The following is a 21,829-nucleotide window of genomic DNA, read 5'->3' on the forward strand; positions in this document are numbered from 1 at the left end:
GCCATGGTGAGGGAGAATCTCATCCCTCCCTGCCATCTTCTTTGTCTCCCGCCCCCCAATTCCAGCCCCCTTAATCATTCATGCAGAGCCCTCAGGTTTCAGGCAATACCCTTTGCAAAGTGCTACCCTAGACCGGCTCCATTCCATCAGCCCCTCTGCTCCTGCCTGGATTCCTCCCACTGCCCGGGCTGCAGAAAGCCCACAGAGGTCCCCCCACGCCTGCCACCCGCCTCCAGGTAGCTTCAGAAGACTCAAGCTCGGACTTCCTCACAGATCCTTGCACCAGAACCCGGAGTCTCTGTTAAGTGCACATTCCAACCAGCAAGGTGACTTGAGCAAGCCTCTTCCCTAGACCTCCAGGCCTCATCTGCAAAATGGAGCTGATAATAATAACTCCATTTTGGAAGCCAAGAGATTGGGCCTCAGAACCTCTTAAGAAAATTAGGAAGAGCCAGCGTACACTGAGCGCCTACTTGAGAAGATGCTTTTGCAATTTTCGCCATCACCGCTTTCACTGTACTCATTTGACCAGGGAGAAAACTGAGGCCCAGAGAGGTGAAGTGACTGCCCAAGGACACACAGCAAGGCAGTGCAGAGCTGAAGCCAGGACGCAGGCCCTAGAACTGGGCCTCTTCCTCTTTATCCCGACCATGCTGTCAAACCCACAGAAGGAGGCTGCCCTGTGCCTTCCGGCGTGACTCTCCCCCAACCCCCTCTCCTTCTCATATATTTTACAAACAAGGAAACTGAGGCTCAGAGGCACAAAGTCACCCGTCCAAGGCCACCCATCCACTTACATGGGAACCAGAGATCCAGGTGTGTACGACTCCAAGCTCACACCACTTCCGGGTCCGTCACAGAGCCTCCGGGACTCCCACCCAGCGCTCGGATGCTGGGTTTCTCTGCACCTGTCCCAGGCCTGGGCTAGTTAAAAGCAGCTCCTCCTGCAGCCTCAACGTGAGCACACCCCACCCCCCATCATCAGCACATCCCGAGGAGCTTCCGGGATGCCTGGGACAGGTAGCTGCAGATGCCCCAGCCCTAAGGTGCCCTCCGCTCCTTCCGAGTTCTGCTCCTCCTTGGAAGGGAGGGCGGACAGCTGTCCTTGCCTTCCAGGCGGTTGGCAGAGCGGCGGCTGCTCCTGCCTGCTGTCTGGCTGATGGAGAGATTATTTCTAAGCCCTTCCCATCCTCCCACCCTCTTCTCTTGCAGGACCACACTGGCTTTCCCGGTGGGACTCAGAGTGCAGAGCCCACCGCTGAAGCAGGACAGCTGGCCCGGCTCCCTCCCAGCACGAATCCCTCAGACCCTCACCTCTCATGGGGAAAAGGGATTCTGGGAAAGGGGATTGGAAAAAAAAAAACCACCCCACTCCTCCTGGGCTTTTCTGCAGCTGCTGGAGAGAGAGCTGCAGAATGAACGGACTTCTGGTTTCTGAAGGAGGCGAGGAAAGGAAGGTTGAAAACTAACTCGGCCAGAAACTGCTGTGTTCGGGCTTTCTCTTTTCTCCTCCTTCATCCTCACCACAAACCTGTCTCTTCCCTGGGCATCGAGACATGGGCTCCCCTTGCCCGGCAGAGAAACAGCTGGAAAGAGGCTCCCTGAGACAGGAGGGTGAGTTAAACTTCGGGGGAAGAAGTTAGTGTTTGCTGCAGTGGCGGGGGCTGCGGATCGCACGGTGCTCTTAAACATCCTTTGTCAAAGCACCGTGTTGAGTGAACACCTTTCCCACGCTCTGGAAGGACATTTGTGTGCTGGCTACTTCTGGGGGGCAGTGGGTTACAAAGTTGGGTTTGTGCAGTGAATTCGGAAAGAGCACTTTGGGGGGTTCTAGAAAGAGCCTCCGGCTGGGAGACAGAGTCCCTGGTTGCACTGGGACTCGCTGTGTGACCTTGGATGAGTCACTTCAGCTCTCTGGCTCTGCGTCTTTTCACTCGGAAGACAAGAACGCTTGGGAAGCGGCTCCCCTGATCTCAAAGTACGCTTCTTTCTGCAGGTTGCTCATCGTTCTCTGGCCGTACATTGTAAACGAAGTAACGCACGCAGAATAACAGACGATTGTGTGGCGAGCAAGTGTGAAATGCATCGGCTGTGATGCAACTCTCCGCTGTCTGCTGGAACCCAACTGCCTCTGAAATTGAGAGGAACTTTTATTTCCATTCAGCTGATGAGTTTTTCTCGTGATTGGAGTGCATCTTGGAATGTAAGGTTATGGACGCTTTGGAAACAGCTCTGGCTAGAATGAATAGCACAGGAAACAGTTGCGGGAGGCTGAGGATGTGAAATATTGTGGCGATGATTTTTTTTAATGCATGGGCTAAATCTAAAACCCTTCCCTGTAAGTCAAGCACCCCAAATAGGTCTGAAATGAAGAGAGCATTAGAGGCCCCTTCATTTCACAGATAACAAGACCGAGGCCCAGAGAGGGGGAGTAACTGACTCAAGGTCACACAGCAAGGTGGCTGAGGAAAGCACCCAATGAACACGGAGGAGTGCTCTCATTGATAGCAAAGTCCTCTAAGTGGGAAAGCAAATAAGAGGGCTCAGGTGATCGTTGTGGAGCTTCTCCTGGGAGTCAGACACTGTGCCACATACAGTTCCTCGTTACTTAACTTTTCTGGGCCTCAATTTCCTCATCTGTAGAATGGGTATACTAATGTCTACCTCATGGGGTTGTTGAGATGAGTTAACGTAGGAGAGGCATGTGGGTCAGTGCCTGCCATGTCAGAAGCATCTAGAATTGTTCTTAATATACACTTCACGTGTGTTACTGCACGTAACCCTCACTGTGTCCAGTGAGGTGGGCACTCAAACTACCCTAGCTGTGCAGATGAAGCAAAGGGCTCAGAGAGGCTGAGAAACCTACCTGGGGTGGCAGTCCGTAAGGGATCGCAGTTCACCTGGCAGTGAACTTGACAGTTTTACACCCTAAGCTCTATTTTCAACAACCGTACTTTGCAAAGTTGGGATGAGTCTTGTCATTGCCATAATGATGCTGAGATCAGAGAGGTTAAGCGACATACCCAAGACCACACAGCCTGAAAGTGACACAGCTGTTCCAGGGAGATTCTTCTGAGATATAAATAAATGCTCTATCAGGGAAGGGATGTCATCATCATCTCTTTTTGTTCACTGATAGATCCCAAGCGTATAGTGGTAGGTGCTCGGTAAATCTGTGTTGGATGGAAGATTAAGAGAATAAATGATGCAGGTGCAGTTGCAGGAAAGCAGACATGAGGAGATGCTGTCTAGGACTCTGCCCTGAGACTGATGTCTCCCCGTTCTCTTGCTCTTGTCCCTTTTGGGTGCCAGGACGTCTTCGGTGATACCCATGCCTTCCAGAGACAGGGGCCTGCATCCCAGACACCATCACCTCGGCTCCTGCGGCCCTTTGAGTCAGTTCTTGCCACGGCCCGTGGAGCCCCCGTCCATCAAGGGCATTTACTACCGCAGGGCCCGGAAGCTGGGAGCGCAGGACGCCTCCTGGACGGCGGACCTGAAGAAGGAGATGCTGGTCAACGTGGGGGGCAAGCGGTACCTCCTTCCGTGGAGCACGCTGGACGAGTTTCCACTGAGCCGCCTGAGCAAACTCCGCTTCTGCCAGAGCCACGAAGAGATCGCTCAGCTCTGCGACGATTACGACGAGGATAACCAAGAGTTCTTCTTTGACCGGAGCCCCAGCGCTTTCGGGGTGATCGCAAGCTTCCTGGCGGCAGGCAAGCTTGTCCTCCTCCAGGAGATGTGCGTGCTGTCCTTCCAGGAGGAGCTGACCTACTGGGGGATCGAAGAAGCCAATCTGGAGACGTGCTGCCTGCAGACACTGCTGAGGAAGCTGGACGAAGTGGCCGAGCTGCGCACGGAGGAGACGCTGCAGTGTCGGGCAGCCGGCCGCCCCACCGTGCACACGTCCCGCTGGGCGCTCTTCATGAACCGGCTGCAGGAGATGGTGGAGAACCCGCAGTCGGGGCTCCCGGGAAAGATCTTTGCTTGTCTGTCCATCCTCTTCGTGGCCACCATGGCCGTCAGCCTGTGCATTAGCACCATGCCGGACCTGAGGGCAGAGGAGGACAAGGTGAGTGTTCCGTCTCTCTGTCGGGCGTGGTGCCCGGGACCCGCGGCACTGAGGGCCCACGAAAACGTTTAATATCGTTGCAAACAAGAAGGAAAGAGGGACTTCCCTGGCGGTCCAGTGGTTAAGACTCTGCCCTTCCAATGCAGGGGGCGTGGGTTCGATCTCTGGTCAGGGAACTAAGATCCCACACGCCATACAGCCAAAAAAAAAAAAAAGAAAGAAAGAAATGAATATGATCCAGTGTGAATTGTATTCATTTTCACACCGATGCAGTAGTAAAAGATAATTTTATACATTTTTTTTGAAGAAGGAAGCACATAAAGGGCACCCATGAAAGTCATGAGGGGCCCTGCCTCTGATAGAGAGCCCCAGGCACTGACAAAGCCACCGTGGTTTTAGTGGGCTGAGCTGGCCCAGCCCAGCCTCTCCTGGCTCTGTGACCACTGGCGAATTGCTCTGCCTCTCTGAGCCTCAGTTTCCTCCTCTGTAAGACGGCTCACATCACTATGAAGGTGCACACAGTCCATGCACCCATCGCATGTTAACTGAGCAGCTACTGTGTGCCAGGCACTAGACCAGAACCAGATTCCCTACCTCCTTAAGCCAACTTTCTCGTGGGCATCTCAGCTCCATTGTCAGATGAGTAAACTGAGGCTCAGGCCACTTAGCTTCCTAGGAGTAACCAAGTGAAGATGCCGATGATGACAGAGACTCTCGGCCCTTGTTCCTGAGCCTCCCAGTCAGTCCCACCGGTTGGGGAACTCACAGCTGAGTTGATTTGGAAGTGACCCTGCCCCGGGAGGCCAGGGCAGAAAAGTTTGCTTGCCCACTCCTGCCGTGTCTTTCTGGGAAGCTGTGGGAGACTGCCCACACCCCCCAGGGGGCCAGATGGTCTGAGAAATGAGATAAGAATCTAACATTTTGTTGGGAAGGTTATTGGAGAGCTTCAAACTGAGAACTGGATTGTTTCCTAAGTTAAAATGTTGCTCTATAATCCTCATGGCTCTGCAGCACCTAACTTATGGAGCTTACATTATAGCAGAGAGAGAGCCGATAAAGAAAACATATACATACGGCAGTGCAGGCTGTATATGGTTTATAACTGGTGTTGGTTGACCTAAGTTCCCTTCTCTTAAACGTATATCCCAGGGCTTCCCTGGTGGCGCAGTGGTTGAGAGTCTGCCTGCCGATGCAGGGGACACGGGTTCGAGCCCCGGTCCGGGAGGATCCCACATGCCACGGAGCGGCTGGGCCCGTGAGCCATGGCCGCTGAGTCTGCGCGTCCGGAGCCTGTGCTCCGCAACGGGAGGGGCCACAGCAGTGAGAGGCCCGCGTACCGCAAAAAAAACAAAAAAAAACAAAAAAAACATATATCCCAGGGAGGATCAGAGAACTTTCCAGATAGAGAGGACTTAGATGGAGAACTAGCCAGTGCTTCACACCCGGAGTAGGCTGTCAATAAATTTTTGCTGAATAAAATGTATCTTGTTCAACCTATTAATATTTTGTCCTAAAGGAAACCAACCAAAACGTTTCGAGTTTCAAACAGCTTTTTTCCCCATAGAGAGGCCTGTAGCTCTGATTGTAGGCATTTCTTTCATTCTTTAGAACGAAATCATGTAATTTAATAGCCTGGTTGTTCACAGAAATATTTACATGTGGACACTGTAGTAAAAAGATTAGGACAAAGTAAGGGGCCTCCGTCCCCTGTCCCCTAAGGGTGCCCTTGATCCCCGTTGCTGAGGAAGGACCCCTGGATTTTTTACAAGCCTGTTCCTCTTAGGGATGGATTTTCAGGGAGCCGGGATTTAGATTGTGCAGAGGGACAAGCTCTTTTCAAAGCCTAATGCTTTGAAAATTACCCAGGGTACGAACACAGGTTGGTGTAACAGGGACCTGGAAAATTAAATTAGAGGTGGGTAAGGGGCCCGCAGAACCGGGGAATCAGGCAGCCATTTCTACTCGTGGGTCAAGGGAGGTGATGCCCCCGGTCCAGTTGCAACCTCTGTGCAACTGTGAAGCCACCCCTGGGTGTTCTGCCCAGAGAGGGGTTGGGAGATGCAGCCCTCCAAAAAAATGTGTGTCTATTTCGATGGTGATTCAGAGAGCCTGGAGGCTGAGGACCAGGCGGGCTTCGTTCTTTCAAACTGCGCCCTTACATTCACATAAAAAGATGATGTCCTTTCCTGGCCACATGTGCCTGGTATTTCATAGTTGTCCTCTGGGACATCAGTCTGAAAGCAGCGATTCAGCACCGAGTGCAAAGCTGGACAGCTACTTCTGGGGACAGGAAGTGCCCAAGAGGTGTGAGGGTTCAAGTCATCCTGAGGGGATGTGACTTGCAGAACACCTCCATCAGACACGGAAGAGGTGTCACGCAGGGTTGGAGAATTAGCACACCTGTGAAGAAAGCATTTTCCTTGCCCTTAATTCTTCTAGCTTCTTACAGCAACATCCCTTGAGTAAACTTGGCAGTTGGGGTGCAAGGTCTGTGCCTGAGATTGCAAAGTAAGATGGAGGAGGCAGGAGGCATTGTGGATGGGAAAGACCAAGCCAAGTGCCTAAGCACCTCCAGGAGCATTCAGACTCTGCTGGGTTCCCTGGGAGAGCTCGGCCCAGAAGGGATGAGAGAACTGATGCTTATTAAGTGCCCTTCAGGAGGCTGGCATTTCACAGGATGGACTTAATCCTTGTAACAGCTTTGGGAAGTGAATACCACTTCTACCCCCATTTTACAGATGAGGAAACTGAGGCTCAGGGAAGCTTTTTATCACTTTCCTAAGCTCAAAGTTAGTAAGTGGCAGAGCCAAGATTTGAGCTCACCTCTGCCTGGTTCTAAAACCTGACCCCTTACACCCCTTCTTCCAATGCTCGGCCCTCTACCTGTAGGCTAGACCCTCAGCCTCAACGGCACTTAGCATTGCTAAGGCATCTGGACTTTGTGAAGTGCTTCTCTGTCCAGGGTAATGGTTCTGAGTGCCGACGCCCTGGGTTTGAATCTTGGCCTCATCCCTCATGAACTCAATGATCTCAGAAAAGTCACTTAACTGCTTTGAGCCTCAGTTTCCTTATCTGTAAAATGGGGATGCTATTAGCCCTTTCCTCAGGGGGTTATGGTGAGGATTAAAAGACTAATTTGTGTAAAGTGATTGGAACAAAGCCGACACACGGGAAGTGCTCAAAAAACGTTAGTCGTCATCGTTATTCACTTATCAGGTACTAGTTAACAGGAAGTCACCACATTTGTCCTTTTATTCATTCATCAACAGTCACGCAGTACCTACTAAGTCTATTCTTCTAGATGCTGCAGATAAGACAAATTTCTCACTTTCCTGGAGCTTATATCCTGAGCATCCCAGCTCCGGTTTTTAAATTGAGGTGAAATTCACATAACATAAAATTAACCATCTTAAAGTGAACAATTCAGTGGCAGTTAGCACATTCTTAAGGTTGTGCAGCCAACACCTCTATCAAGTGCCAATACATTTCCAAAAGAAAACCCTGGACCAATCAGGCAGCCGCTCCCCACCCCCACCCTCAGCCCCTGGCAACCAGCAGTCTGCTTTCCGTCTCTGTGTCCCTATTCCAGACACTTCACATAATGGAATCATACAATATGTGGCCTTTTGTTTCTGGCTTCATTCACTCCCCATAACGTGTTCAAGGTTCATCTGTGTTGTAGCCTGTGTCAGTACTTCATCCCTTTTCAGGGCTGAGTCATATTCCACTGTCTGTAAATGCCACAATGTGTTTATCCATCCAGCCAGTGATGGATTCCTCAGGTTCTTTGCTTCCCTCCACCCGAGTCCTCTACCGGGGCTGTCACCCCTGCCATTTAGCCCTAGCGCCCTTTCCTTGTAGCCCTTGCCTGGCCTCTCTGCTGCTCAGAGCACCCTGTCCGCCCTCTGGGGGAGTCAGAAGGTCACCAGGCTGCTACAGCTGAACACATAGTCCTTTTCTCTTGACCTTTTTCTTCCTCCTTACTGCTGCTACCTGGCTCTGCCCTCGGACGAGTCACTCTGTTTCTCTATGCCCCCATTTCCTCACCTATACATGAGGATAATGCCAGCACCTGCTCAGAAGGAGGCAACAGGACTGACGGTCTATTCACGATGTGCCGGCACAGAGCCAGCACTGGCTATGTTTACCCACCTTTGGGATTCGCTCATGCCCCTCCCGCCTGCACATCTGCTTTGTCCCTCAAACTCTCTCCCAGCTCCGTGGGACCCCTGGGGACAAGCACAGGCACATGCTCGCACATCCCCTCCTGTTCTAGCTTCTACTTCTGCCCAGAGGTTTGCTTGGGACTTCGGGGATGTTGCAAAGGGACACACTCTGGATTGCATCTGTGCAAAGTGCACTGGATGGGAGCAGAGCCTCGGTGCGGTTGGGGGTGGGATGGCGGGGCTCTGCTTCCCCCGCCCCCTTGTGCCCTGTGCTGTGCTTTCTGCGTCTCGCTGGGATGGGGAAGGAAGGAAGGCACAGAGAGATTTTTCTTTTTTTTTTTTTTGCGGAACGCGGGCCTCTCACTGTTGTGGCCTCTCCTGTTGTGGAGCACAAGCTCCGGACGCGCAGGCTCAGCGGCCATGGCTCACGGGCCCAGCCGCTTCGCGGCATGTGGGATCTTCCCAGACCGGGGCACGAACCCATGTCCCCTGCATCGGCAGGCGGACTCTCAACCACTGCGCTACCAGGGAAGCCCGGCAGGTGGATTCTTAACCACTGCGCTACCAGGGAAGCCCGAGAGATTTGTTTTTTTAACAGAGATTTTTAAAGACCAGGTGGAACCACTGGGGGCCCTGATGGAACAATTCCCTCCTGGCGCGGGTGCAGCTCACCTTTGGGGCTGCAATATCCTCCCCCTCCTCCCCGCCTTTGATAAAAAGTCTCGTGCTGGAGCCAGTGTCTCCTCCTACCTGGCCCCTTCTTGGATCATGGATCAGCTCCATAGAGAGAACTGCCCGCTCTGTAGCTTCTCTGTGTTCAGTGACATTTGGTAATGGCTTTACGGAATTCTTCTTAACCTGTTTTGGGAGTTTGTGTGTGTGTGTGTGTGTGTGTGTGGGAGGGTTCCCTGCCCCCTGCTGAGTCTCCCTATATCCCAGCCAACAAGCACTATTCCCCATTTCCTGTATGAGCCCCCCTTTCCTGAGTATACATACTTCATGCTGTCCCTCCTGCCTCACCACACTCCCCTGGTCTCTGTGCTTCCAATTCCTAGCCCCTCCCACTCAGAGCCCCCATGTGCCAGGGTTGGGGAGTCCGGGCGTCTAGGACAAGGGAGCCAAGGGTAGGGGCAGGGCTGGGGAGGAGGGACGGTGGCTCAAGGCGAGGGCGACAAGGGAGAGGATCGTGGAAGGGGCCTGCATGAGGGGAGGAGGGCAGAGAGATCTGGCTCTCGGGGAGAGGCATAAATCAGGTACCGGGAGGGGGAGGACCGACACCAGCGCCAGAGGCACAAATGATGGATTTCACAGCCAGGAGGAAGGAAAGGGAGGGAACTGGGTGGAACTGCTGAATGGGGCAGTGGGACCAGCACTGAGCTAAGCAGGTAAGACGTGGCCGATTCTGGCCTCATTCCCAAAGAGGGAGATGGCAGGCATTGCTGTGAGAGAGACAGAGGGTGCAGGGGAGGCTCCAAGGTCAAGACTTTGGCCCCGAGTCCCTCCCAGATGGAACTTCTAGAACTGGCCCTAGCTGCGCCTGCAGCCATCTGCTGGTCAGCCTGTCCAGATGGTCCCTCATGGACAATGGCTTTGTCCTCAGAAAGCCCTGGCCTCCCTCTGACCCCAGAGCCCTTCAGAGTAGCTCTGCTACGGAGCTTCAGGAAAGGATGGGGCAAGGCTGTGGACCTCACTCCCTGCCTCACCCAGACTGACTTGGCCACTCAGACTCAAACTCGAGGTTCTTTTTTATTAAGATATAATTCATACCCTCAAATATTCAAGTGCACAAATCAGTGATTTTGAGTGTGCAGTAATGCAACCATCCCCACTAATTCCATAACGTTTTCATCACCCTAAAAAGCAACACTGCACACACTTCCAATTATTCCCCATCCCCTCCCCGCCCCCATTCCACCAGCCCCAGGCAACTGCGAACATACTTTCTATCTTCATGAATTTGCCTTTTCTGGGAATTTTATAGATAATGAATCGTACAATATATGGTCTTTATGTTGGCTTCTTTCACTGAGCATAAGGCTTTCAAGGCTCATCTGCTTTGTAGCACGTGTCGGGACTTCCTTTTTTTTTTTTTTTTTGCGGTACGCGGGCCTCTCACTGTTGCGGCCTCTCCTGCTGCGGAGCACAGGCTCCGGACGCGCAGGCTCAGCGGCCATGGCTCACGCGCCCAGCCGCTCCGCGGCATGTGGGATCTTCCCGGACCAGGGCACGAACCCGTGTCCCCTGCATCGGCAGGCGGACTCTCAACCACTGCGCCACCAGGGAAGCCCAGGACTTCCTTTGTATGGCTGAATAATATTCCAACATATAGAGAGATCATATTTTGTTTTATTCATTCATCCGTTGGCGGGCATTTAGCTTGTTTCCACTTGTTGGCTGTTATCAATCACACTGCTGTGGACCTTCATGGACAAGTTTTTGTGTGGATGTGTGCTTTCAGTTCCTTCGGGTATATACCTAGGAGCGGAATTGCTTGGTCATATAGCAAATGTATGTTTAAGTTTTCTGAGGGACCACCCACCTGTTTTCCACAGCAGCTGTACCACTTTACATTCCCACCAGCAATGACTGGGAGGTTCCAATTTCTCGACATCCTCACCAACACTTGTTTTTCTTATTGTTGGTTTACTATATCATATTAGTTTCAGGTATACAACAGAGTGATTCGACATTTTTGTATCTTATACTCTATTTAAAGATATTATAAAATACTGGCTGTATTCCCTGTGCTGTACATCACATCCTTGTATCTTATTTATTCTATACCTAGTAGTCTATACCACTTAATCCCCTTTTCCTAAAACTTGTTATTTTTTGTCCTTATAATCACAGCCATCTTAGTGAGTGTGGAGTGGTAGGTCATTGTGGTGTTGATTTCCAACTCTGATTTAAAAAAAAAAAAAAAACCTTTCTGGATGGAAAATTTGGAGCATTTACAAAGTAAATAGAATAATCTAATGACCCCCCAGTAAGTACCCATGTCTCAGCTTTCACGATTGTCCACAGTCTGCCGTTCTGGTTCTCTCTCTCTCTCCACCCCCTCCCACCCACAATCATTTAGCACCACGATCATTCATTTTATTTTTATTTTACAGTTTTACGGGTGACATTTACGTACACTGAAATGCACAAGTCTTAGCTGTCCAATGTAACAAATGGGGCACACCCACAGCCCTGTTTAATATGGAATATTCCCATCACCCCAGAGTGTTCTTTCAGGTCCGTTTGTGGTCTTCCCTACCCCATCCAGAGGCAGCCACTCTTTTGGTGATTCTGTCCACCTCAGGGGAGTTTTGCCCGCTCTTGGACTTCACCTGGATGGAAACATAGCCCCACATCCATCTGTGACATTCGTCCATGCTCTCACACCGTTCACCCCTCCGGCCTACCTGGGGCTGGTCATGTTTCTCTTCATTGCAGGAAGGAATCAGAGCACGCCTCATTCGTGGTGACAAGCCCCTCAGGGGGGTGACCAAGCATCCCCGTTTGTCCAGGACTGAGGGGAAGTTCTGGTGACCTGGGACTGTCTGTTGCTCAACCTGGAAAGTTCTGGGCAAACCAGGATGAGTTGTTCATCCTACCTACAGAATACAACCAGAAACTTCCTCAGAGAGAGGGTGACTTTTTTCTCTCCTTCCATTCTAGTTTTCTTCAAATACTGCCTGGCCTGGGAATTATTTTCTCAGCTCGAACCCCATAAACCCCTGCCATTCCAATGCCGGCCGCTAACAGGGCATTTGTCTGAGGGCCAGTGCTGGGAGGTTGGTTTAGGCTGCAGAGCGGAGCAGCCATGCAGGGGGTGACTCGGCAGAGCACTTGTTGCAGGGCAGGGAGGTGGCCGGTGGGAGGTGGGCGGTGCATGCTTGGAACATCCAAAAGCCAGCACCAGAGGCAAAGGGAGGAAGGACCCACAGGGCCTCCTCTGCCTCCCAGGAGTCACCTTCCTGAGCTATTGGGTCGCTGGTCTGGGAAGACTATTCCCAGGCCACATAAGGCTCTTACGCAAAAGAAAAAAACTCCCAGAATGTCAGTGATGAAAGAGGCCTTATGGAGAGGATCTGGCCCAGATGCTGAAAAACTTCCAGGTGCCTCTGAGTCAACAGGAGGCCTCGCCAAAATGCAGATTCCTGGGCCTCGCTCCAGGGCTTTGATTTTGTGATGGGGCCCCCAGAATCCACATTGGTAACAAGCACTCTAGGGCACTCTGATGCAGGACTTATGAATCAGCTTTGCGAAATCCTGATTCTGTTCCACCCTCTCCATCAGAAACTAAAGCACAGAGAGCGGCAGTGACCCCAGAAAAGTCACACAGCAAGTTTGTAGCAGGACTGGGGAATCAGGACCCAAAACTCCTGAGCCTTCCAGAGTCCTGAAGCAAACCCCAGGCAGTCATGGCAAAGACCTCTAGTGTGTTGGAGAATTTCCTCAGCCTCCTGTAAAATCCAGGATAGGAGAAGGATAGTTCCCCTTAAACAGACCAGGCAGGCTATGTCTGCAACCAGTGAATCATCTCATCCGGGTAGCTACAACGTTTCACGTACCTTCGGAGGCAGCAGCCTGCTAACATCTTTACCTGAGTCATTTCCGTTTGTCTCAACCCTCCTGAGGCAGTGAACCGGGAGAGAGAGCTACCCAGCACTGGACCGGCGAATAGAGATCAGGACGGTCCAGCCTGTTTTTTTCTTCAAAGGCCAGACAAAAAGATTATTTCAGTTTAGTATTCCTGTGAGCCCAGGCACTGGAAATAATTTCTTTTTCCACATCAGAGGTTTTTAATCCAAAGAAAACTGTGCTTGTCAACATCTTGCTTTTCACTCAATCAACTGGCTTTGGTCATTGGTTCACTCATCTATCATAAGATACAGATGATAGAGATATAGACACAGATGGAGACAATATAGAGATAGATGCAGATAGAGATGAAGATGTAGATGTAATATTTAGAGTCAGGTTCTCAACTCTAGCTCCACATGAGAATCATTGATGGGGCTTCTGGAAAATTCTACTGCTCAGGCTAACACCTAGATCAAGTAAATTAGAATCTCTGGCATCCCGACCTGGACATCAGGATTGTTTCAAAGCCCCCCCAGGTGATTCTAACACGTGCGGTCAAGGCTGAGAACCACTGCACTAGAGCAGAGCTTCTGCAACCTTATTGAGCACACACATCATTGTTAAAATGCAGACTCTAGCTCCGCAGGGATGCCGTGGAGCCCAAGATTCCATGTTTCTAACAAGCTCCCAGGGGAGGCTGATGCTTTAGGTTCCAGGGCACACTTGGAGTAGCAGAGGGGCTAGCGGAAGTCTCTGTTGGGGGCAGGGGTAGGGGTGTGAATGACACAGTGAGGAACCCACTGGAGCCCCACCTGGCTGGGATCTCAGGAGGGACATAGCTGCAATCCGCCTCACAGGGTTGCTGGTGTCCTCTCTGCCTGCCCCAGGCTCCAAGCCCCCAGAAACCATGTCTGCTTCTCTAGTCCTTTACCTCCGGAGTCTAGCATGGCACCTGGCACAAGGTGAGTCCTCCGTGCAATTTTGTTGGATGAATGAATGAGGGATGGCGGGCAAAACAGCGCATAATCTCTGGGAGGCCATCTACTATGAATGTGAGCTCAATTTATCTCAGCGCTCGGGACCATTTCCTGGGCCATAACCGAAGCCGGCTGCCTGCTCACGGATTCACTGTGGGGCTCAAGTGACAGCACCAGAGCAGTGCCTGGTACACAAGAGGTGCTTATGTCATAAAGGAGAAACTTGGCTGCTCTAACCAAGAGGCCTCACGATAGAACAGCTTTCAACAGGGTAGAAGTTGGCTTCTCTCATAAACAGGGACCGAGGTGAATGGGCAGCTCTCATTCTGCCACCTGGATTTTTCCCACCATGATGCTCATCCTTCCCAGGGCGTTGGTCCAATCTGCTGGTTCTAAGCTGGGGAGCCCTGGCTCACAGGAAGGGGAGAAAGAGTGTGCAGGAACTCACGCCAACACTAAACTCCTGGAACTGGAGGTGGCATGCGTCCCCTCTGTTTATATTCTGTGGGTGGGGGCTTAGTTATGTGGCCATGCTTAGCTGCAAGGGAGGCTGGAAAAGTGGTCTCTGATCTAGCTGACTGGCCATGCGCACAGCCACAACTTGAGAACTATGTAAAAAGGGGGTTTTGGTAGATGACTAAGAGTCTACAACAGGGCTCCATCGATGTACAGCTAAATGATAGATAGATAGATAATATATAGAATATAGAGACCATATACTACACAAAGAATATATTGAATGTTTAATATATGCTATACTTAATATATCAGTATATTGTGATATGTATTATATAATATATATTACAGTAACATATTATGTATATTATAAATATTAATATATTATAGAATATATTAGTACGTGTTAATATATTATTAATATATATTTAATATATAAAATATAGAGAGAATATACATTTAGTATAGAGACTCTGCATACGGAATCGATATCGGTATCATTACAGATCTATGGAATTGCTTTTCAGTGTGGTTAGTTCGCCATTTCCGTCCCCTCTCTACCCCGCGTTTTGTCGCCCCTCCAGGGCGAGTGCTCGCAGAAGTGCTACTACATTTTCATCGTGGAGACCGTCTGCGTGGCCTGGTTCTCCCTGGAGTTCTGCTTGAGGTTTGTCCAGGCCCAGAACAAGTGCCAGTTCTTCCAAGGGCCCCTCAACATCATCGACATCCTGGCCATCTCCCCCTACTACGTGTCCCTCGCGGTGTCCGACGAGCCCCAGGGGGACGGCGAGAGGCCGAGCCGGAGCTCGTACGTGGAGAAGGTGGGGCTGGCGCTGCGCGTGCTGCGGGCACTGCGCATCCTCTACGTGATGCGCCTCGCCCGCCACTCGCTAGGGCTGCAGACGCTGGGCCTCACGGTGCGCCGCTGCACGCGCGAGTTCGCCCTGCTCCTCCTCTTTCTCTGCGTAGCCATCACCCTCTTCTCTCCTCTGGTCTACGTGGCCGAGAACGAGTCCGGGCGAGTTCTGGAGTTCACCAGCATCCCGGCCTCCTATTGGTGGGCCGTCATCTCCATGACGACCGTGGGCTACGGAGACATGGTCCCGAGCAGCGTGCCGGGCCAGATGGTGGCCCTCAGCGGCATCCTGAGCGGGATCCTCATCATGGCCTTCCCGGCCACGTCCATCTTTCACATTTTCTCGCACTCGTACCTGGAGCTCAAGAAACAGCAGGAGCAGCTAGAGGCTCGCTTCCGCCGCCTGCAGAGCGCGGCCCCGGCCAGTGAACGCGAACTCTTAAACGACGTCAAAGACCTGATCCTGGAGGGCCCTGCCTTGCCCATGGCATACATTTAACTCAAAATCCCCCCTGAGTATTCCAGATCTTCAGCCCATCGCCCTCGGCTTACATGAACTGGAGAGCACCAGCACCTACGTCATCCAGTGGTGTGTTCCTAGAGCTTGGGGGTCACTCCCAGGGCTAGGAGGGGCTCGAGGCCAGAGATGTTTGGTTGGGTGATTCTTGACCCTCCTGGCCACGACGTCCACGTCACTTGCCGTTTCCTCTCTCCCTGCTCCTCGCCGAGCACAAGCAGGTTCGCTTGCTGGGTTAGGTCTGTCTCCCTTTAATCTCGTTTCCTTTCCTCCAGAGTCTTCAACAACCCAGGCTAGCTTCCAGACACCTAGAGAACCAAGCCTACAGAATTCCATTCCTCCCCGAAGACCCTCTTTCCTGGGCCAACCCACCACCAGGACCTGGAGGGTTCAGTCACTGCAAACCCTTCTGATCAGATCTCTCCACCCAGCTCTACTGGGGGTTCTAGCCGGGGTCAGTTTTGCTATTGTTCACACCACCAATGGCATTTTTCTAATGCAGCTGCCTTCCCCCAGCTCTGGAAGCTCTTAGCCGAGAAGGCAGAACTGGCCTCCACGTTAAGTCCCACAGTGGGGGGTGGTGGCCTGCCACCCCTCCTGACGCACTTGGGACCTGGACAGGAGCGGCACTTGTCAGCACAGCGGGTCCTCCTTGGCCACCTGGGCTCTTGGTGAGACATCGTCCAATTATCCGGTCCTTGGCCTTGACAGAGGCTAACTCTCACAGGGCACTGCACTGTCGCTTGAGAGAACCATTCCTGCTGCTGGTTCCCCCAGCACCGCAGGGACCTCGGCCTTCCACTCTCAGCTAAGCCACCACAGATGCAGCGTAGAAATGAGGGCAGACTTAGGATCTACCCCTTGCCTGCTCCCCCGCTCCCCCGACCCCTTGATGCCAGAGAATAGACGTCCTTGGCTGATATTTCAATGAATTCATTTGCTCATCCATTCATTCATTAAGAGACCCGGCCCTTTGCATCCAGAGTAGGAGGCAGAGGTAGGACCAGGTCCTTAGAGATAAAAGCAGTGCGCCGTGAGCAGAGGGGAAAGAGCAGTGCATTCTGGGCAGTCGGCTCCCGGAGGGCTTCACAGAGACACAGGAAGGGGTTGAATGCGGAGGGCTGTTTGGGGAGATGAAGCTGGAAAGGTGGGCTGGGATGAGATGCTGTGTAGCGGACTTGGACATTTCGGTAGATGGAGAGGAGATATTGCAGATGCTGGAGAAAGGGGTGATGTGAACGGACTGCAGGTGTGAATGATGATGATGATGGGATGGGTTGCAGGAGGACCAGCTGGGAACAGGGAACAGTCGAGCAGGTCAGGCAAGCTATGAGGGCCTGCCTCCTCCACGTCATTAATCGTACAAGGTGGTGGCACCCCTGGAGTCTCATCTTTTGTTCCCCAGCTGAGCACACCTGGGAGGGGCCTCGATAGCACCTCCCACCAGTGATTCGGCCGTGCACAGCTGCGCACCGTCGGCTGTAAATCCGCTAAGAGCACGGGGTTGCAAATGGATAATGGAGAGAAGATCGTGGACCTGTGGATCTGATGTAGTTCAATGTGTAAGCGTGTTAGCATTTCATCAGTGGGGACAACTTAACGTGCTGTTTATTCATTCCACTAGTGTTTAGTGCAGGCCTACTATGTGCTGGGCACACGCCTTCCCCAGACCTCAACGCCAGGGTCAGTGTGGCCTCGGCCTCTGGCACAGGGGGCACCCACATCGGCATCTAGCTTCAAGCTGGCCTTGATCTCGCAGGGAGCCCTTGTTCCCTTTGACTTCTCGGGGTGCACTCCCAGCTGACAGACACACATGTGTCCGTCCCTCTAACTCCCCCAAAGTCAGCAGGGCACCCCCCAGTCCTTCCCATGCTGTTCCACCAAATAGGCGCTTTGCATAGTGGCGAGGTGGCCAGTCTCACAAGGAAAAGCCCTACCCCCTGGAAAAGCCTCCTGTGACTTCAGCCCCTTTCTGTCAGTTTCAGGCATTGGGCTAGGTCTGTGGTTTTCCAGCTGGGGTCTCACGAAGACCCTCAGGGCTGCTGTGTGGGTGGAGAGCTCTGAATCCCAAGGTGCAGCACTTGCAAATAATGATTTTTAAAAGAATGTGCACATTTCTAGATACCCTCCCCCATTTCAGTCATGGCCCCCACTGGGGGCGAGCTCACCCCAGATCAGGGAAGGCCTGGGACCCACATCAGGCCCCATATCGGTCCTTCTTCTTCTCATTGGAGACTTTTCTGTGCTGCGTGCCTGAGGCAATCACTCCCCACTCTGGCTCAGCCCATCCTGTGACTGGCTCCCACCCAGGCCTCTCCGTTTTCCTCTGTTTCCCATGCCAGTCATCTGAACAAAATGTGCCAGGACTAAAAGAAAAATAGGTGAGCCCATCCCCAACATTATAAGGCTCTATAACGTCTCAGTACATGCCCGGTGGAAATTCTTTACCAAATTAGAAGTGGGAAATTGGAATTGATCGCTTACATGTGGGGCTTAATTAAAGGCTCTATTTTTTTCCCTTCCCCGCAATGTCCCGGGGGATTGGTCTCCTTGTGTTTAGTCTAGCCTGGCAGAGCAGCCTTTCCTTCATGCTGATTGGGTGGGATGGGGATGACCAGCGAGTTGCTAGGCGGTCTCTTCATCCCCATTGGCTGAAAGGAGTCTTGCGATTCCCAGAAGGGCTTGTTTTTCTCGGAGGCCAATGGGCATGACTGCAGCCAAAAGTCAAAATTTTCCAGCTGAAGGCAAAAGAGCAAAGGCCCCTTTACTTCAAGCTTATTTTCATGCGGCTCCCAGAGGCAACTTTAAAGTGTTGGTTCAACACCTCTCTAGCCAGAGTTGAGCCCAAGTGAATTGAGGATGGATGGGTTAATTCTTCAACGCAATGCAAGTGGGGCTCGACCCACTGACTCTATTTTCATAGCTTTTAGGACTGGAGAAATTGACGCCTGGAAGGCCCATCAGAAGACAACCTAAGCAGGTGGTTTCCATGAGGTGTCCCTGAACATCTGGTGATTAAGTGTGTCTCAAAATGAACAGCTTTGAGAAAGGGTTCAATGATTTTATCAACCCTCAGGGAATCCATGATCCCTGAAAAAGGACAAGAAGTTAAGTAAATCAACTTCTGCATTTTAAGATGGAGAGACCAAGGCTCAGAGAGGGAAAGCCACCTACCCAAGGCCACACAGCATGTTCGTTTAGTTAGATCCGAGTAGCCTGATTCCCAGCAGGACACTCTTTCTAGTATATCAGCTCTTAGGTTCATCTGAAACACTGCCCAAGACCTCAAAGAAAATATTCAAGACAAGATTCTAACACTTTGCCATGCCACCCTGAACAGAGTAAGGAGGGTGGTCTTGGGGTCCCTGGGTACCAACACTTAACCCTTTGTATAACACGGGCATGGAAATTGATTTCACTGGGCCTTCCTTTTCTCATTGATCCCGTGGAGAAGGTGGATGAGGTAGTTGTTAAATTCCCTCCCAGCGTGGACAGTCTGGGATTCTGGAAGTTCATTGCTACAACTTATACGATGGAGAGAGAGGGGCAGGTAAGAAACAGGGAGAGAGGTGAGAAAGAAAAGCTGACCACAGTCCCTGACTATTCGCAGAATTGCTCCCATAGCAACAATCAGCAAGTAGTTCAAGTTTGAATAGGAGTTCATGAAGGTCTCTGTCCACCAGCTGCCCGCCACACGCCTACCCACCCACCTGGGCGCCTCGCCCCGGTGCCTGGCTGCACGGCTCTACATGCCCCCTGCCCACCTCCCTCCAGCGGCGTTAAACTCCCTCCCTCCTCTCGTCCTTGTCGAAATGCTCATAACGGGCATCACTTGTTGAATGATTACTAGGCGCCCTGCAATTGACTTTTTAACATTTTACTTGGGAAACACGTCAAACTGACCAAAAGTTGCAAAGAGCAAAACCAGTACATAGACAACTCCAATACACCTTTTAAGAAACACTTGGCCCCATTTGTTGTATCGTTTGCTCTATTTTTTTATTCCCTATATAGTATGCTTTTCTGGACCATTTGAGAATAGATGACTATATCACGGCACTCTGCTTTCAGAACTTTAGAAGGTAGTAACTGGAAAGCGTATCAGAAGCCCACGGGTCCAAGGATTCCCAGCCATGAGCTTCCACAAGGGGTTTGGGAATCTCTGGAGATGACGTGAAACAAAGCACGTGTACGTTATGTGCGTTTCAGAGTGCAGTGTTCGATGATTTCATCAGGTTCTCAAAGGAACCTATGACTCCTCCCCCAAGTGAAAGGATAGAAGCTCTAAGGTAAACCAACTCCTTCATTTTAAGGTGGAGAGCCCAAGGAGACCCGAAACGCTTTGGTACGTAGATCCTAAGGATAAGGATATTCTCGTACAAAGCCATAATGCAGTTACCGACGTCAGCACATTCAACTTGGAGGCACTATTTTAATCTAATCTACTGCCTGGTCCACCTCTGTCAGCTGCCCTAATAATATCCTTTATAGGCTTTTCCGTCTGGGACAGGGTCCAGCATGGGCTTGGGTGTTGCGTTTCCTTGTCCTATCTCTTTAGCCTCCCGTGATCTGGATCTTTCCACAGCCTTTCTTCGACACAGATGACATGGAAATTTGGGGTGAGTATGGACCTCTCCTTATTCAGTAAAACACGCCTCATTTTGTGCCCATCCCATCTCCTTGTGCTGAGATTGAGACTGTGCCTTCCTGGCCACACACTATATCCGTGAGGTTGTGTCCCTCTCAGGGTATCACATCTGGGGGCGCCATCACTGGTGACGTAAAAGCCCTTTATTTGCGAGGTGACCCCAGGAAATGCTGGCAAGGGAGTGGAGAGTGAGAAAGAGAAAGAGAGCAGGGGAGTGGTGGCCGGGCCCAAGGCATTCAAATAAGAAACAAAATTAACCCCTGCTCCCATGCGGGCCGGATAGAACATGCCAGATGGCCGGCAGTGCATGGACCATTGGCGCCTCGGTGAGGAGGACAGAGGGTCCGCCTGGCAGGTGACCCCATCCCCGAGGCTCAGAGCAGGTCCTCACTCTCCAGCTGCCACGAGAAGGGGACTGTCCCTTGCCCTCCTGACCCCGCCAGCCCGGGAACCAACCGCCTGTCTCACAGATTCTCAGAGCTAAACGGTCCCTTACGGTCACTGGGCCCAACCCGGCCCTTTTATGGGTGTGGACCCGGAGGCCCAGGAAGGGGACGTGATGGGGCAGGTCACACGGTCAGAGGCGGCAAAGCCAGGACTAGCAGGCAGCGCCCGCAGCTCTGAGCCTCCGGACCCTCGCCCAGCGCTGGCCTCATCCATCATTTGACATCTAACCGAGGGGCACCTCCGAGAACACAATGTCAGTTAAAAGTAAAACAAAGGGACGCCGCTGTCCCCACCAGTCCTGTGGCTCTGGGGCCATCCAGAGCAGCCCGGCTGAGGCCGCACGAGCCCAGCCTCCCTGGCCGCCAGCTCCAGGTGACGCGCAGAGAAGGCACATGACTTTCATAAATCACCTTTCCTGCAAGAGGAACAAAGGGAAAAAAGCATGAAATTGGGCGCCCTGAGCTAAAATGAGCCAATCTCGCTGTTCCAAAGGCTTCCATTGTACTCAGTCAATGACTGGCTTGAAATATGATCCCCTGGGAAACTCAGCAATTTCACCTGGCGCCTTCCTAACTAAGCTTTCCGGGGCTCCCCCCACCCCACCCCTGCTTGCAACTCCTAGAGAAACATTAAACTGTACTAAGAAGCGATAAGTGGCTGCTCTGGTGTATTGGGGCAGGTCTAGCCTCGGGGACTGCTGGGGCTGACATAGGGATGTCGGAGGAGGTGGGAGGGTCCCCCAGGTGATGGGTGGCAGGGGTCAGGGCTCACCAACCCCTGGGCTGTGGCCAAGTCAGAAGTTGGAAGGGCAATGGTTAGTTTCTGGGGCAGTGTTTCTTAAATGCCTGCCACGTGCCAGGCATTGTTCTGTCAGCAAGACAGATGCTCCTGTAGACCTGGGTAGAGGGGAAGAGTGGGGTAGAGAGGGAGACCCAGGATAAGTCAAGAAGGAAATAAACAGGACAAGCAGAGCCTGTGATAAGCCCTAGAAGGGAAGAGGGCAGAGTGGTGACGGGACTAACGTTACATACGTGGCACCGGCCCTGAGGAGGTCTGCCCTGGTTCTCCCAGATGTTTGGGTCCCCCCGGAAGCCGACCCCGCGGCCAGGATTTACATG

The 21,829-nt window shown here is 52.0% G+C and overlaps 1 protein-coding gene across 1 annotated transcript; it reads left to right on the top strand.

The window, feature by feature from the left end:
* Nucleotides 1-1,042: 1,042 nt before the first annotated feature.
* Nucleotides 1,043-20,958, top strand: KCNG4 (potassium voltage-gated channel modifier subfamily G member 4). The gene is made up of 4 exons (XM_049704063.1): nt 1,043-1,614; nt 1,997-2,203; nt 3,313-4,072; nt 14,828-20,958. Coding segments are annotated over exons 2-4 (1,533 nt in total). The 5' UTR covers nt 1,043-1,614; nt 1,997-2,201; the 3' UTR covers nt 15,599-20,958.
* The last annotated feature ends 871 nt before the right edge of the window (nt 20,959-21,829 follow it).

This window comes from Orcinus orca, chromosome 20, assembly GCF_937001465.1.
Source record: "Orcinus orca chromosome 20, mOrcOrc1.1, whole genome shotgun sequence".
Classification (NCBI taxonomy): domain Eukaryota; kingdom Metazoa; phylum Chordata; class Mammalia; order Artiodactyla; family Delphinidae; genus Orcinus; species Orcinus orca.